The sequence below is a fragment of the Gopherus evgoodei genome, unplaced genomic scaffold (genome assembly GCF_007399415.2).
Source record: "Gopherus evgoodei ecotype Sinaloan lineage unplaced genomic scaffold, rGopEvg1_v1.p scaffold_31_arrow_ctg1, whole genome shotgun sequence".
Taxonomy (NCBI): Eukaryota; Metazoa; Chordata; order Testudines; family Testudinidae; genus Gopherus; species Gopherus evgoodei.
In genome coordinates this window covers 5,975,737-5,990,064 of record NW_022059983.1, presented here as the reverse complement: position 1 = coordinate 5,990,064, position 14,328 = coordinate 5,975,737, and the positions used below count along the sequence as shown (strand labels likewise).

Below are 14,328 nucleotides of genomic sequence, written 5' to 3'. Positions count from 1 at the left end.
CCAGCCCCCCATCTTTTCCAGCATCCCCTGCCCCGCAGGCCTCCCTTCTCTTCCGGGGAGCCAGGCCGAGCTCCACCAAGGGAGGCGCGGACCCAGAAGTCCTGGAGAGCCCCTAGGGTTGGGGGAAGGAAATAGGGCAGTGGGAGTAGAAAAAGGGGGTGTCCCTGGGATTGAGGGGGCCTTGGTGAAAGGGGGTGGGGGCTGTGAATGGGGAACGGAGTTGGCATAGTAGGGGGCAGGATGCAGGGGGACAATGGGAGTGAGTGGCAGAGGGGGAGCTGAGCGGGTGGGGTAGCAGGTTTTGGGAGTGACTGGGGAAGGGGCTGCAGGGGCCCTTTATGGGGTGAGGGGGGGCTGGTGTGGGGAAGGGGGCTGCTGAAGGGGGAGAGGGGAGGATTTTTGGACCCCAGGCAGGCGAGCTCAGAAGGAAGTAAGAGAGGCCGAGGCGGGCATGTGGGCAAACAGCTCTTTTATTTCCAATGCAGCAGCTAGGTTTGTAACCATCAGACCGACGGGAGCCATCGCACCAGGGGCTGTACAGCAGCACAGCTGGGAATCCACCACCCCAGGGCCCCGCGCGCCAGGTGCTGTACGGCAGCATGGCTTGGCATTTGGGGGACTGTGGGGATGCCTCAGTCCTCCCCCCCCCACCCGCCTGGACGCCACCCACTGAACAAACCCCAACCCCAAAGCTGGTCCGTGCCCCAAATAGCTGGCAGCCACAAAATGCCCCCCCCCCGCCTCTGCGGGGTATATTTCACACCCTCCAGCTAACCCCGGTGGGGCTGTCATGGCATCTTAATTTAGGGGATTCCAGTCCGTCTGTCCCCCTCCACCACACACCATACAGTTCTGGTTCCTATTTTTGCCTGAGATGTTCCTGACTCTCAGCCCAAATGGCTAGACAGGCACCGCTTGCCTGGCGCTGAGATGCGGCCACCTCTGGGGTGGAGCCCAGGGACTGTTTATACAGGGACCCCTCGGTGCTGAGATGCAGCCATCTCCAGGGGTTTAGGACAGCGCGTGAGCGAGAACTGAAACAGCACTGGGCAGTTTAGGGAAGCAGAAGGGAATTGGGAGCTGGGCTTTGGCCAGGACGCCTGGGTTCATATCCTGAGTCTGGGACGGGAGGGGGAACCAGGAGGGCCCTAGTGCCCACAAAGGCCAAGAACTCAGGTTTGTCTCTTGGCTGAAATGTGCAAGGCACCGGCGTGCCCTGCATTAAACCCCACGCTGAAGGGGCCGTTCCTGTCCTGGCTATTTCCTGGTGCTCTAGGCTGGGTAGCGACAAGAACCAGCCTTGGGCGCGCCTGGTGCTGTACGCAGGGCTATTTGCTCTGGGTGAGAGTCGTGCCCTCCATGGTCTGCTTCCTGAGCGAGTGGTGCGAGCGTGCACAGCCTTGTCTAAAGAGGGGAACCAGTCTTTCACACTTAGCCCCCTTGCATGCCGAGCCGCCACCTGTTATGACGCCCATGTGCTCTGTATTTCACGTTTCTAGGGGCTCGCACGGCTGCTCGCAATCCCAAAGCCCCTTTTGCAAAGCAGGTGCTTTCCAAGTCTCGCACACTGGGTCCCTTGCATGCCAGAGCCCCTGGTGCAAAGCATGCGTCTGCCGTGTTTCACAGCTGGCATCCCTCACATACCTGTTCACAGTCACGCTGTCCCTGGTGCAAAGTGCAAGCTGGCCGTGTTTCACAGCCTGGCTCTTTTGCACAATGGCTCACATTCACCACTTGCCCTTGTGCACAGCATGGGCCTGCTGTGTCTCACGCCCTGGAGCCTTCACAATCCCAGAGCCCCTTGTGCAAAGCTTATGTCTTCCCTCCCTCCCATCCTGGATCCCTTGCATGCCAGCTCCCAGTCACAGCACCTCTTGTGCAGAGCACGCACTGTGTCCCTCAGTCCCACGCAGGGCTGCTCACACTCAGCGATCCCCTCATGCAAAGCATGTGCCTTCCCTGGCTCACATCCTGGATCCCTCGCACACTGTTCACAATCACAAATCTACTGGTGCGAAGCACGGGCCTTCCATCTGCAGCTTGGGTCTTTGCACGCCCACTCACAGCTGGGGGGTGTCCTGCTGCAAAGCGTGGGCCTGCTGCATGGATCGCTCCCCAGTGGGGAGCCCCTCGAGGAAGACGTGCTGCCATATTTCACCTGACGGCGGCCGTGATCTAACCAGCCCCCCTTTGGGGGTGTAACCCTCTTGCACTTTGGAGCTGGGGTGAGCACAGGCAGCCTGCGGTTCCAGCCTGTGGCCACCAGGGAGCGCTGTTGTCCACCCATTCCCAGCCCCCCAAGTGGCATCTCCTTCAGTCCCAGTCGGGGTACAGGGGGCTGAGTCCCTGCAGGCCCCTATGGGGCAGGCGCCCCTGGACCCGGGTCTGGGCTCCAATGCCGGGTCAACAACGCCTCACCGGCCTGCAAAGCAGAGAGAAACGGAGCCAGAGGTTAATCTCGCCCCAGGGGGAACCCGGCCCTTTACATTTCACACCCCAGCACCCCCCTCCCCCCACACTAAGGGGTGGGGAGGAAAAGGGGGGCTTATGGATTTGCAGGCAGAGCTAGTGGGGGGGGGAGCCCAGGGCTGGGCTAGCAGGAGGCTGCAGGTCGGGAGTGAGGGGCACCAGCAGGTCTGGGCTGGCGGGGGGCTGCAGGTCGGGAGTGAGGGGCACCAGCAGGTCTGGGCTGGCGGGGGGGGGAGGGGTTGGGAGTGAGGGGCACTGGCAGAGCTGAGGGGGCAGGGCTGGGCTAGCAGGGGGCTGCGGGTCAGGAGTGAGGGGCACCGGCAGGGCTGGGCTGGCAGGGGGCTGTGGGTTGGGAATGAGGGGCACCGGCAGGTCTGGGCTGGCGGGGGGGGGAGGGGTTGGGAGTGAGGGGCACTGGCAGAGCTGAGGGGGCAGGGCTGAGCTAGCAGGGGGCTGCGGGTCAGGAGTGAGGGGCACCGGCAGGGCTGGGCTAGCAGGGGGCTGCGGGTCAGGAGTGAGGGGCACCGGCAGGGCTGGGCTGGCAGGGGGCTGTGGGTCGGGAGTGAGGGGCACTGGCAGAGCTGAGGGGGAAGGGGGCAGGGCTGGGTTGGCAGGGGGCTGCGGGTCAGGAGTGAGGGGCACTGGCAGAGCTGAGGGGGGAGCCCAGGGCTTGGTTGGCAGGGGGCTGTGGGTCGGGAGTGAGGGGCACTGGCAGAGCTGAGGGGGAAAGGGGCAGGGCTGGGTTGGCAGGGGGCTGCGGGTCAGGAGTGAGGGGCACTGGCAGAGCTGAGGGGGGAGCCCAGGGCTTGGTTGGCAGGGGGCTGTGGGTCGGGAGTGAGGGGCACTGGCAGAGCTGAGGGGGAAGGGGGCAGGGCTGGGTTGGCAGGGGGCTGCGGGTCAGGAGTGAGGGGCACTGGCAGAGCTGAGGGGGGAGCCCAGGGCTTGGTTGGCAGGGGGCTGCGGGTCAGGAGTGAGGGGCACCGGCAGAGCTGCGGGGGGGGGGCGGAGCCCAGGGCTGGGCTAGCAGGGGGCTGCGGGTCAGGAGTGAGGGGCCCTGGCAGAGCTGAGGGGGGAGCCCAGGGCTGGGCTGGCAGGGGGCTGCGGGTCAGGAGTGAGGGGCACCGGCAGGGCTGGGCTGGCAGGGGGCTGCGGGTCAGGAGTGAGGGGCACTGGCAGAGCTGAGGGAGGAGGGGGCAGGGCTGGGTTGGCAGGGGGCTGCGGGTCAGGAGTGAGGGGCACCGTGCCCACCTGTCTGGCTGTCCTGGGGCTGTAGCAGCCACTGCTCCTGCGGTTGTTTGGCCTCCAGGGCGGCCGTCACCAGCCTTGTCAGCGCGTCCAGCTTCTGGTCCAGGGTGTTGATTCGCTTCTCCAGGCCCCGCTGGGAGGTGCTGAGCCCGGTGCTGAGGTCACAGAGAATCGTCTGCACCTGGAGGGGAGCAGACAAAACCCCGGGGCATTGTGGGAAAGTGGCCCACTCTAACACACTAGACCCCACTCCCCCCCGGAGCCGGGGCGAGAACCCAGGAGTCCTGGCCCCCAGCCCCCCATCCTGGCTCAGTCCCTGCAGTTTCTAGCTTATTGTCCCCGAGCAGGGGGCTGTGTGGGGCTGGGTTACTTAGGGGTCCTGGGAGAGGGACGCCAGGCTGGGATCCCCAGATCAAAGACTCCCCTCCACTGGGACACGCAGGCAGGACTCACCTTCGACATGTCCACCAGGGTGTTAACCTGGTCCCGGAGCTTCCGGTGCCGAATCCGGACCTCCCGGAACCTGCAGAACCGGAGAAAGCACTCAGCTGGTGCCCCTCACTCCCGACCCGCAGCCCCTGCTAGCCCAGCCCTGGGCTCCCCCCACCCGGCACAGCTGGTGCCCCTCACTCCCGACCCGCAGCCCCTGCTAGCCCAGCCCTGGGCTCCCCCCCCGCACAGCTCAGCTGGTGCCCCTCACTCCCGACCCGCAGCCCCTGCTAGCCCAGCCCTGGGCTCCCCCCCGCACAGCTCAGCTGGTGCCCCTCACTCCTGACACGCAGCCCCTGCTAGCCCAGCCCTGGGCTCCCCCCCCCGCACAGCTCAGCTGGTGCCCCTCACTCCCGACCCGCAGCCCCTGCTAGCCCAGCCCTGGGCTCCCCCCCGCACAGCTCAGCTGGTGCCCCTCACTCCTGACCCGCAGCCCCTGCTAGCCCAGCCCTGGGCTCCCCCCCCCGCACAGCTCAGCTGGTGCTCCTCACTCCCGACCCGCAGCCCCTGCTAGCCCAGCCCTGGGCTCCCCCCCCCGCACAGCTCAGCTGGTGCCCCTCACTCCCGACCCTCAGCCCCTGCTAGCCCAGCCATGGGCTCCTCTCTCCACCCCCCCACCCCACAGTCCTGCCAGTGCCCCTCACTCCCGACCCGCAGCCCCTGCTAGCCCAGCCATGGGCTCCCCCCACCCGGCATAGCTGGTGCCCCTCACTCCCGACCCGCAGCCCCTGCTAGCCCAGCCCTGCCCCACCCCAGCTCAGCTGGTGCCCCTCACTCCCAGTCCCCAGTGCCCTCCCAGAGCTGGAGAGAGAACCCAGCAGTCCTGGCTCCCAGCCCTGTGCGCTAACCACTAGATCCCACCGCCCCCACCCCTACAGGCCGGGAGCGGACCCAGGCGTCCGGCGCTGTCACTCACCTGTGGATGGCCGCCAGCAAGCGCCTGTGCTGTGTCCGGGCCCGTCGCCCGGCCCTGGCCTTGCTGTGTCTGTGGAAGAGCCAAGCCGCCTGCAGGACGTTGGCTGCCGAGTTCTTCATCTGGGGGGGACGGAGACATGTCAGGATCCTGAGCCCCTCATCCTTCCCACAATGCACCGGGGCAGCTGTGCCCTACCCCCCACCCCCAACCTGGGGCTCTTGGGGTGGGATGGGGAGGGGCACAAGGCACCTGAACTCTGAGGTTCCTCCCTATACTTCCCACAATGCACCTGGGCCACAGGGTTGGCCACTTTCCCACCATGCACCTGGGGCCTTAGTATTTCCCCGTCCCACAATGCACCTGGATCTTGGCGGCTGGGCACGTTCCCACAATGCACCGGGTTTTACTATTCCCCTGTCCCACAGTGCACCTGGCTTTCCAGGGCTTGGCCACCTGCTCACAATGCCCCTGTGTCGGCTTAGCCTGTGCAGGCCCAGCCAAGCCCCACCATGCCCAGGGGGAGGGGGATCAGGGCCTGGCTGGGGGGGCCCTGCCCTCTCCCCCCAGCAGGCACCGGCAGCGTTTCCCATCCCTATCCACTGAAGGATGTTTGTAAATCAGCCACGTTCCCGGCACCGGGAGGGGAGTGAGGTCAGAGCAGGGGGGCTGGGAGCCCGGACTCCTGGGTTCTCCCCCCAGCTCTGGGAGAGGAGTAGGGTCTAGTGGTTAGAGCAGGGTGGGAGAGGGGCTGGGGGCCGGATGCCTGGGTTCTGCCCCACCTCTTTGGTGCACTGTATGTCCATCATGAAGTTGTAAACGTGTTTCTCCGCCCGGTTGAACTCCATTTTGTCAGCTGCCACTGCCACCAGCAGCGCCGTGCAGCCAACGCCCTGCGGCAGAGACGGAGGATGCGATTAGCCAGGCAGTGCCCCAGGGCAGCACTAGGGGGCGCTGTGCTGCGGGGGGGGCCAGGGCAGCACTAGGGGGCGCTGCGCTGTGGGGGGGGGGTGGTCCCAGGGCAGCACTAGGGAGTGCAGCACTGCGGGGGGGGCTGACCCCAGAGCGGCACTTGGGGGCGCTGCGCTGTGGGGAGGAAGGGTCTGGCCCCAGGGCAGCACTGGGGGGTGCTATGCTGTGGGGAGCGAGGGTCTGGTCCCAGGGCAGCACTGGGGGGCGCTGTGCTGTGGGGGGGGTGGTGGCCCCAGGGCAGCACTAGGGGGCGCTGTGCTGCGGTGGGGGGGGGGGTTGGCCCCAGGGCAGCACTAGGGGGTGCTGTGCTGCGGTGGGGGGGGTTAGCCCCAGGGCAGTATGAGGGGGTGCTGTTCTGCAGGGGGGGGGCTGGCCCCAGGGGCCACTGTGCTGTGGGAGGGGGGGAAGCTGGCCCCAGGGCAGTACTAGGGGGCCGGGGGTGGGGGGCAGGGCCCTTACCATGATGCCGGTGCACAGACAGACCAGCCGGCCGCACGCCGTCACTGGCACCACGTCCCCGTAGCCGATGGTGAGGAAAGTGATGGGAATGACCCACAGCGTCTCCTTCAGCTGCCATGCTCTGTTCTCCCTGCGGCGCGGGGGGCACAGGGACAGCGTCAGAGACCACCACGGAGCCTCCGCGCCCCGCCCCTTCTGCCTGGCGGCTTTCCCAGCATGCCCTTGGGCCTACAGCGGGAGCCCCTCAACCCACAATGCACCTGGCCGCTTGGCTCCTTTTCCATGCTGCTCTTCCGCCTTCAATTGCCAGTTTTCCCACCATGCCGCTGGGCCGTTGCCACTTTCCCATGACGCACTTTGGGCTATGGCACTTTCCCATGATTCACCTTGGCCTATGGCCGCTTTCCCATAATGCACCTTGGGCTAAATTAAACTGCTTTCCCATGGTGCACTTGGGCTCTAAGTTGGCCCCTTTCCCACAATGCACTTTGGCCCTGGACCACTTTCCCACAGTGCACCTGGGCCTGAAGTTGCCTGTTTCCCATGATGCCCCAGGGCCCTCAGCTGCCTGCATCCTGGCCATGCCCCGGGGCCCCGGGCTGCCCTCCCACTATGCACTCGGGGCCCACGCTGGCCGCTTTCCCGGCATGCCCCGGGGCCGGGCTGCCCTCCCACAATGCACTCGGGGCCCACGCTGGCCGCTTTCCCGGCATGCCAGGAGCCGGGCTGCCCTCCCACAATGCACTCGGGGCCCACGCTGGCCGCTTTCCCGGCATGCCCCGGGGCCGGGCTGCCCTCCCACAATGCACTCGGGGCCTATGCCCCGGGGCCGGGCTGCCCTCCCACAATGCACTCAGGGCCCACGCTGGCCGCTTTCCCGGCATGCCCCGGGGCCGGGCTGCCCTCCCACTATGCACTCGGGGCCCACGCTGGCCGCTTTCCCGGCATGCCCTGGGGCCGGACTGCCCTCCCACAATGCACTCGGGGCCCACGCTGGCCGCTTTCCCGGCATGCCCCGGGGCCCCGGGCTGCCCTCCCACAATGCACTCGGGGCCTACGCCCCGGGGCCCCGGGCTGCCCTCCCACAATGCACTCAGGGCCCACGCTGGCCGCTTTCCCGGCATGCCCCGGGGCCGGGCTGCCCTCCCACAATGCACTCGGGGCCCACGCTGGCCGCTTTCCCGGCATGCCCCGGGGCCCCGGGCTGCCCTCCCACAATGCACTCGGGGCCTACGCCCCGGGGCCCCGGGCTGCCCTCCCACAATGCACTCAGGGCCCACGCTGGCCGCTTTCCCGGCATGCCCCGGGGCCGGGCTGCCCTCCCACAATGCACTCGGGGCCCACGCTGGCCGCTTTCCCGGCATGCCCCGGGGCCCCGGGCTGCCCTCCCACAATGCACTCGGGGCCTACGCCCCGGGGCCCCGGGCTGCCCGCGCCCACCGCACCTCTCACAGACGGCCAGCACCCAGGAGGCGGTGAGCCAGAGCCCCAGGGTGAGCACCAGCAGCACGCGGCCGGGCTGGCGGTTGACCAACAGGCGCAGGACGAACGGGTACTGGAAGCGGATCTGGTTGAGGGAGCCGATGGTGCGGTACGAGGCGTCCCCCAGCACCCGGCTCTGCAGCAGCGCGGCCCGCGGCACCAGGTAGAGCCGCAGGAACATCAGCAGCGACAGCGGCATCTCGGCCCCCGGCAGGAAGGGGGCCGCGGGGGCCAGCTCGGGGGCCAGGCACGGGGAGCCCCCCGTGGGGAAGGGGTGCAGGGAGCAGACCAGCAGCTCCAGCAGGATCAGGCCCAGCTTGGGGCCGCTCACCGCGAGGCGCCAGTCCTGGAGTGAGTTGTCCAGCATGAAGAGCTGTGGGGGCGAAAGAGGGGGAGAGCATGGAACCCAGGAGTCCGGGCTCCCCACCTCGGCTCTAACCCACCAGACCCCACTCCTTTCCTGGAGCCGGGGAGAGAACCCAGGAGTCCGGGCTCCCCACCCCCCACCTCGGCTCTAACCCACCAGACCTCACTCCTCTCCCGGAGCCGGGGAGAGAACCCAGGAGTCCGGGCTCCCCACCCCCCACCTCGGCTCTAACCCACCAGACCTCACTCCTCTCCCAGAGCCGGGGAGAGAACCCAGGAGTCCGGGCTCCCACCCCCCCACCTCGGCTCTAACCCACCAGACCTCACTCCTCTCCCAGAGCCGGGGAGAGAACCCAGGAGTCCGGGCTCCCCACCCCCCACCTCGGCTCTAACCCACCAGACCTCACTCCTCTCCCGGAGCCGGGGAGAGAACCCAGGAGTCCGGGCTCCCCACCCCCCACCTCGGCTCTAACCCACCAGACCTCACTCCTCTCCCGGAGCCGGGTAGAGAACCCAGGAGTCCTGACTCCCCCCACTCCCCCCGGTCACTGTTTCTCTCCTTTGTTTTCACTTTCTCCATCTTTCTTGCCTCTCTGGGATTTGCCCCTGCCTGGAGGAGGATCCTCAGCTCAGTGGCTCAACCCCCCAGTCCCCTTCTGCGGGCAGGGGCCAGTCATGGCCCCCCACTGCCTGGCCCCCCAGGGGCCATCAGGGCAGGGGCAGGGAGGCCCAGAGCTAGTCTCCCGCTAGAGGGGCCCAGGAGAGGCTGGACCGGGATGCGGGCGGGTGGGTGACCCACTGCTGGGTGGGGCTGAGCCCTGCTCCCTGTCTGTCTGTCTGGGCCAGGAGGCGTGTGTGTGTCTGGGCCAGGAGGCGTGTGTGTGCGGTTGCGGTGACTCACAGCCGGGATCTCCTCGCTCTCCCGCCCCAAGAACCCGGGGCGAGAAACTTCCACCCTCGCAAGATCAACCTCCCATTTCCACCCTGCCGGCTGCTGGGACTCCAACACCACGTGTGTGTCTGTGTGTGTATCTGTGTGTGTATCTGTGTGCCCCTGTGTGTCTCTGTGTGTGCCCATGTGTCTCTGTGTGTGTGCGTGTGTCTGTGTCTTTGTGTGTGTGTGTGTCCATGAGTGTGTCTCTGTGTGTCTCTCTGTATGTGTGTGTGCCCGTGTGCGTCTGTGTGTGTGTCTGTGTGTGTATCTCTGTGTGTGTCTGTCTGGGCCAGGAGGCGTGTGTGTGCGGTTGCGGTGACTCACAGCCGGGATCTCCTCGCTCTCCGGCCCCAAGAACCCGGGGCGAGAAACTTCCACCCTCGCTAGATCAGCCTCCCATTTCCACCCTGCCGGCTGCTGGGACTCCAACACCACGTGTGTGTCTGTGTGTGTATCTGTGTGTGTCTGTGTGTCTCTGTGTGTGTGCGTGTGTGTCTGTGTCTTTGTGTGTGTGTGTCCATGAGTGTGTCTCTGTGTGTCTCTCTGTGTGTCTCTGTATGTGTGTGTGCCCGTGTGCGTCTGTGTGTGTGTCTGTGTGTGTATCTGTGTGTGTGTCCGTGTGTCTCTGTGTGTGTGCGTGTGTCTGTGTGTCTGTCTGGGCCAGGAGGCGTGTGTGTGCGGTGACTCACAGCCGGGATCTCCTCGCTCTCCCGCCCCAAGAACCCGGGGCGAGAAACTTCCACCCTCGCTAGATCAACCTCCCATTTCCACCCTGCCGGCTGCTGGGACTCCAACACCACGTGTGTGTCTGTGTGTGTATCTGTGTGTGTATCTGTGTGTGTCCGTGTGTCTCTGTGTGTGTATCTGTGTGCCCCTGTGTGTCTCTGTGTGTGCCCATGTGTCTCTGTGTGTGTGCGTGTGTCTGTGTCTTTGTGTGTGTGTGAGAGAGAGAGTGTATGTGTGTGTGCAGCAGGGACATAAACAGCCAACCCACAACTCACAGCCCTCTGTCACCCACCAGCAGCCGAGGCAGCTAGAGCAGCCCAGACTCAGCCTGATCTGGGGAGATTAGATGGAATCTGCCCCCAACTGATGGAAAAATAGTCAGTGACCGTTTTCCGTCACCGGTTTGTGGGGTGGAGTGGGGGCTGGGAGCCCGGACTCTTGGGTTCTTTCCCTGGCTGTGGGAGGGGAGTGGGGCCTAGTGGTTAGAGTGCGGGGAGGGGGGCTGGGGCAGGACTCCTGGGTTCTTTCCCTGGCTCTGGGAGCAGAGTGATGTCTAGTGGTTAGAGTGAGAGGGCAGGAGTGGGGGAGGAGCCAGGACTCCTGGGTTCCAATTTGACTTAGGAAAAGCTGATAAGGAGGTGGCCACTTTCGATCCAAGAGCTCAGAGCCGCTGGGGGGAGCTTCAGTCCCAAACAGGGGAACCCCAAATGTAGCCCCACCCCACCCACTGCAGGGGAGCCTTCTTCGGGGTGGGGGGAATCAGGGGCAAGTCTGGAGGGGGGAGCTCCTAGGACATTTGGAGGCAGGGGCCTTACCTGGATCTCCTTGACGTGGAAGGCGAGGATGAGGGCCAGCAGGGTGGCGGTGGAGAGCAAGAGGAGGCATTTCACCAGGAACAGATACGCAAACCACTGCGGGGTGGGGGAGAAAACAAGGGTGAACCCCCCTGAGCCAGCCAGGCCCTGCCCTGGGGCTGGATCAGAGCCAGCACCCCCTAGAGGGGAGAGGCCCCGAGCCCCATTCCCGCTCCAGCCAGGCTGAGTGGATCTGGGGTGTTTGACCCCCCCCCCCCCCCCAGTAGCTCTCGGTGCAAAATCTCATTGTTCTTTGTAATCAACCCAGGAAAGCGGCCACCAGCCAAGGCTGACACCACAGCCGGGCCCCAAGGGAGCGAGGGGTGGGAATCGCCCCCCTGCCTGTTCCCTCCCCCCGTCCCGTGGCTCTGCTGGCAGAGGGCTGCCTCCGGCCCAGTTCAGTTCACAGCCCCACCCTGAGCAAACACGGCGCTGCCGGGGCAGGTGGAGGGTTTGGAGCGAGGCCGGGAGGATTCGCCACGGAGAAGGCGGCAGGGCCCGGGCAAGGCTGCTCAAAGGGAGGCAGATGCAGGGAACCCAGAACCCAGCCCTGATAGAACTCAGGAGTCCAGACTCCCAGTCCCTCCCTCCTGCTCTAACCACTAGACCCCACTCCCCTCCCAGACCCAAGGACAGAACCCAGGAGTCCTAGCTTCCAGCCCCCCCCCCACTCTAACCCCCAGACCACCCTCCCCCATGCCCTGTGCAATGATTGATCGATCTCCTCTTCCGTATGAAGCTGCCACCTTCTCCTTCCTGATCAATATTTATCCTGTCACTGGCCCAGAATCAACACCCCCGGTGAAGGGTGCGATTGTGTTGGGAACAATCGGAGCAGCCAGTCTTGGCGGCTTCTTGCACAGGGGCTGGATGGTGCCAAGAGCAGGAGCGGGATGGCCAAGGTCTGCACCAGGAGCTGGTGCCCAGCGAGACATCAAAATGAGCACTGCTTGTGCCTCAGTTTCCCCACTGACTCCCCCGGCTCCCCTAGCACCACATGGGGGATCAGGCCAGCCCTACCTGCCAGGGGAGCGCCCCCACCCCGCTCCCTGCAGTACAGGTTGTTTATGTACCGTCTCCGGGTTCCCGCCCTGACATGCCCACAGAAGGGAGAGTTCTGGGAGAGGGCCCAGAACGGATCCAGGGGCCCGTTCCAGACACCGAGCCAGGCTGCGCCCACAGCTAATCGCTGGGAGGGTCCATTGGCCGCCGGAAAGTCCCAGCCGTTAGCCAAACCCCACCGAGATTCCAGAGCAGGGAGTCAGGACTCCTGGGTTCTACGGCAAGGGACAAGATGAGAACCCAGGAGTCCGGGCTCCCAGCCCCTCCCCCCTGCTCTAACCCACTAGAACCCACCCCCCTCCCAGATCTAGAGATAGAACCCAGGAGTCCAGGCTTCCAGCCCCTCCACTCTGACACTTCCCCCCTTCCTCAACGGCCCGTGGCTGACGGCTGGTTAAATAAATTATTTGAATAAGTTTCTGCAGCCTGGGGCTGGTGCCACCAGTCACCGAATTCCAGCACGTGGCGGCTAGTTCCGGGATGGGGCTGCAGGTCGGGAGTGAGGGGCACCGGCAGAGCTGTGAGGTGGACCCAGGCTGGCTGGCAGGGGCTGCGAGTCGGGAGTGAGGGGCACTGGCAGAGGTGTGGAGTGGACCCAGGCTGGGCTAGCAGGGGCTGCAGGTCGAGAGTGAGGGGCACCAGCAGAGCTGAGGGTGGGGAAGCAGGGGGGGCTGCGGGTCGGGGCTGAGGGGCACTGTCCTACCTTGCAGCCCCCGAACCAGGCCAGCTCTGTGTGCAGCATCATGAGCAGGATCCCCCCGAGCGCCAGGGCCAGGCCCCAGCCCGCCAGCTGCCCCTCGGCCTTCAGCAGCCCCTTCCGCTGCTGCAGCCGACGCAGGTTCTCGCCCGGCGCCCCCGGCACGGGCAGGACGGTGGCTTCGGGGGGGTTCTGCTTGACTCCCATCTCATGGGCGTAGGGGGGCCTGGGCAGGCAGCGGGCGAGGGATCCCCCGGCTGGTCCCCATCGCTGGCGCTTCAGCAACCAGCACGCAGCCAGCGTGACACCGGGGTGGGGGGCTGGCAGGGGCACGGAGCGGAAACGGGGGGGCAGAGGAAAAGAGAGAGCTGGAGAAATCAAGGGGGTGGGGAAGGAAGGAAGCAGGGGGTGAGAGTCACTGCGAAAGGCCAGGCGGCAGAGAGAAGGGGATGACTGGGGAGACACGGGCCCACGAGCGAATCAGCCTGGCAGAGCTGCCAGGACCACAGGAACGGGACAGCCCCAGGAAGAGACGGCGGAAGAAAGGGAGCAGGTGAGACCGAGAAAAGGAGGGAATTTGGAAGAGACGGGAAGAGAGAGAAGAGAATGGAGGGAGTGTAGAAGAGAGAGATGGAGTGATAAAAAGATAGAAGGAAGGTGGAGAAGAGAGATGAAGGGGTGTTAGTACAAAGGGAAGGCAGCAGAGGGAAGGTGGCAGAGGAAGGTGGCAGGGGGCAGGGGAAGGTGGAGGAAAGGCGGCAGGGGAAGGTGGAGGAAAGGTGGCAGGGAAAGTTGGCAGAGGAAGATGGCAGAGGGAAGGTGGCAGAGAGAAGGTGGCAGTGGGCAGGGGAAGGTGGCAGAGGAAGATGGAGGAAAGGTGGCAGTGGGAAGGGGAAGGTGGAGAAAAGGTGGCAGGGGAAGGTGGCAGAGGGCACGGGAAGGTGGCAGAAGGAAGGTGGCAGAGGAAGGTGGCAGCGGGCAGGGGAAGGTGGCAGAGGAAGGTGGCAGAGGGCAGGGGAAGGTGGAGGAAAGGTGGCAGAGGGCAGAGAGAAGGTGGCAGCGGGCAGGGGAAGGTGGCAGAGGAAGGTGGCAGCGGGCAGGGGAAGGTGGCAGAGGGCAGGTGGCAGAGGACAGGGGAAGGTGGAGGGAAGGTGGCAGAGGGCAGAGAGAAGGTGGCAGAGGGAAGGTGGCAGCGGGCACGGGAAGGTGGCAGAGGGAAGGTGGCAGAGGAAGGTGGCAGCGGGCACGGGAAGGTGGCAGAGGGCAGGGGAAGGTGGAGGAAAGGTGGCAGAGGGCAGAGGGAAGGTGGCAGCGGGCAGGGGAAGGTGGAGGGAAGGTGGCAGAGGGAAGGTGGCAGAGGAAGGTGGCAGCGGGCAGGGGAAGGTGGCAGCGGGCAGGGGAAGGTGGAGGAAAGGTGGCAGAGGGCAGAGAGAAGGTGGCAGAGGGAAGGTGGCAGCGGGCAGGGGAAGGTGGCAGAGGAAGGTGGCAGAGGGCAGGGGAAGGTGGAGGAAAGGTGGCAGGGGAAGGTGGAGGGAAGGTGGCAGAGGAAGGTGGCAGCGGGCAGGGGAAGGTGGCAGAGGAAGGTGGCAGCGGGCAGGGGAAGGTGGCAGTGGGCAGAGAGAAGGTGGCAGAGGGAAGGGGAAGGTGGAGGGAAGGTGGC

At 65.7% G+C, this 14,328-nt stretch overlaps 1 protein-coding gene across 1 annotated transcript; it reads right to left on the bottom strand.

Moving 5' to 3' along the window:
* Nucleotides 1–447: 447 nt before the first annotated feature.
* Nucleotides 448–13,567, bottom strand: KCNN4 (potassium calcium-activated channel subfamily N member 4). Its single transcript, XM_030543490.1, has 9 exons — nucleotides 12,675–13,567; nucleotides 10,871–10,966; nucleotides 7,993–8,402; nucleotides 6,548–6,677; nucleotides 5,899–6,009; nucleotides 5,120–5,238; nucleotides 4,168–4,237; nucleotides 3,718–3,895; nucleotides 448–2,422 (listed from the first exon to the last, which is right to left on the bottom strand). The coding sequence occupies exons 1-9, from the start codon at nucleotides 12,873–12,875 to the stop codon at nucleotides 2,415–2,417; spliced, it is 1,323 nt and encodes a 440-aa protein (XP_030399350.1). The 5' UTR covers nucleotides 12,876–13,567; the 3' UTR covers nucleotides 448–2,414.
* Between the last annotated feature and the right edge of the window lie 761 nt (nucleotides 13,568–14,328).

What these genes read in the sequence shown, in the direction of transcription:
- KCNN4 (XM_030543490.1), bottom strand. Translation starts at nt 12,875, where the DNA reads ATGGGAGTCAAGCAGAACCCCCCCGAAGCCACCGTCCTGCCCGTGCCG. An exon ending in GTCTGTGCACCGGCATCATG is followed by an intron (nt 6,010 to 6,547) that starts GTAAGGGCCCTG and finishes TCTCTGCCGCAG; the next exon opens with GGCGTTGGCTGCACGGCGCT. An exon ending in ACATACAGTGCACCAAAGAG is followed by an intron (nt 5,239 to 5,898) that starts GTGGGGCAGAAC and finishes CGTCCCCCCCAG; the next exon opens with ATGAAGAACTCGGCAGCCAA.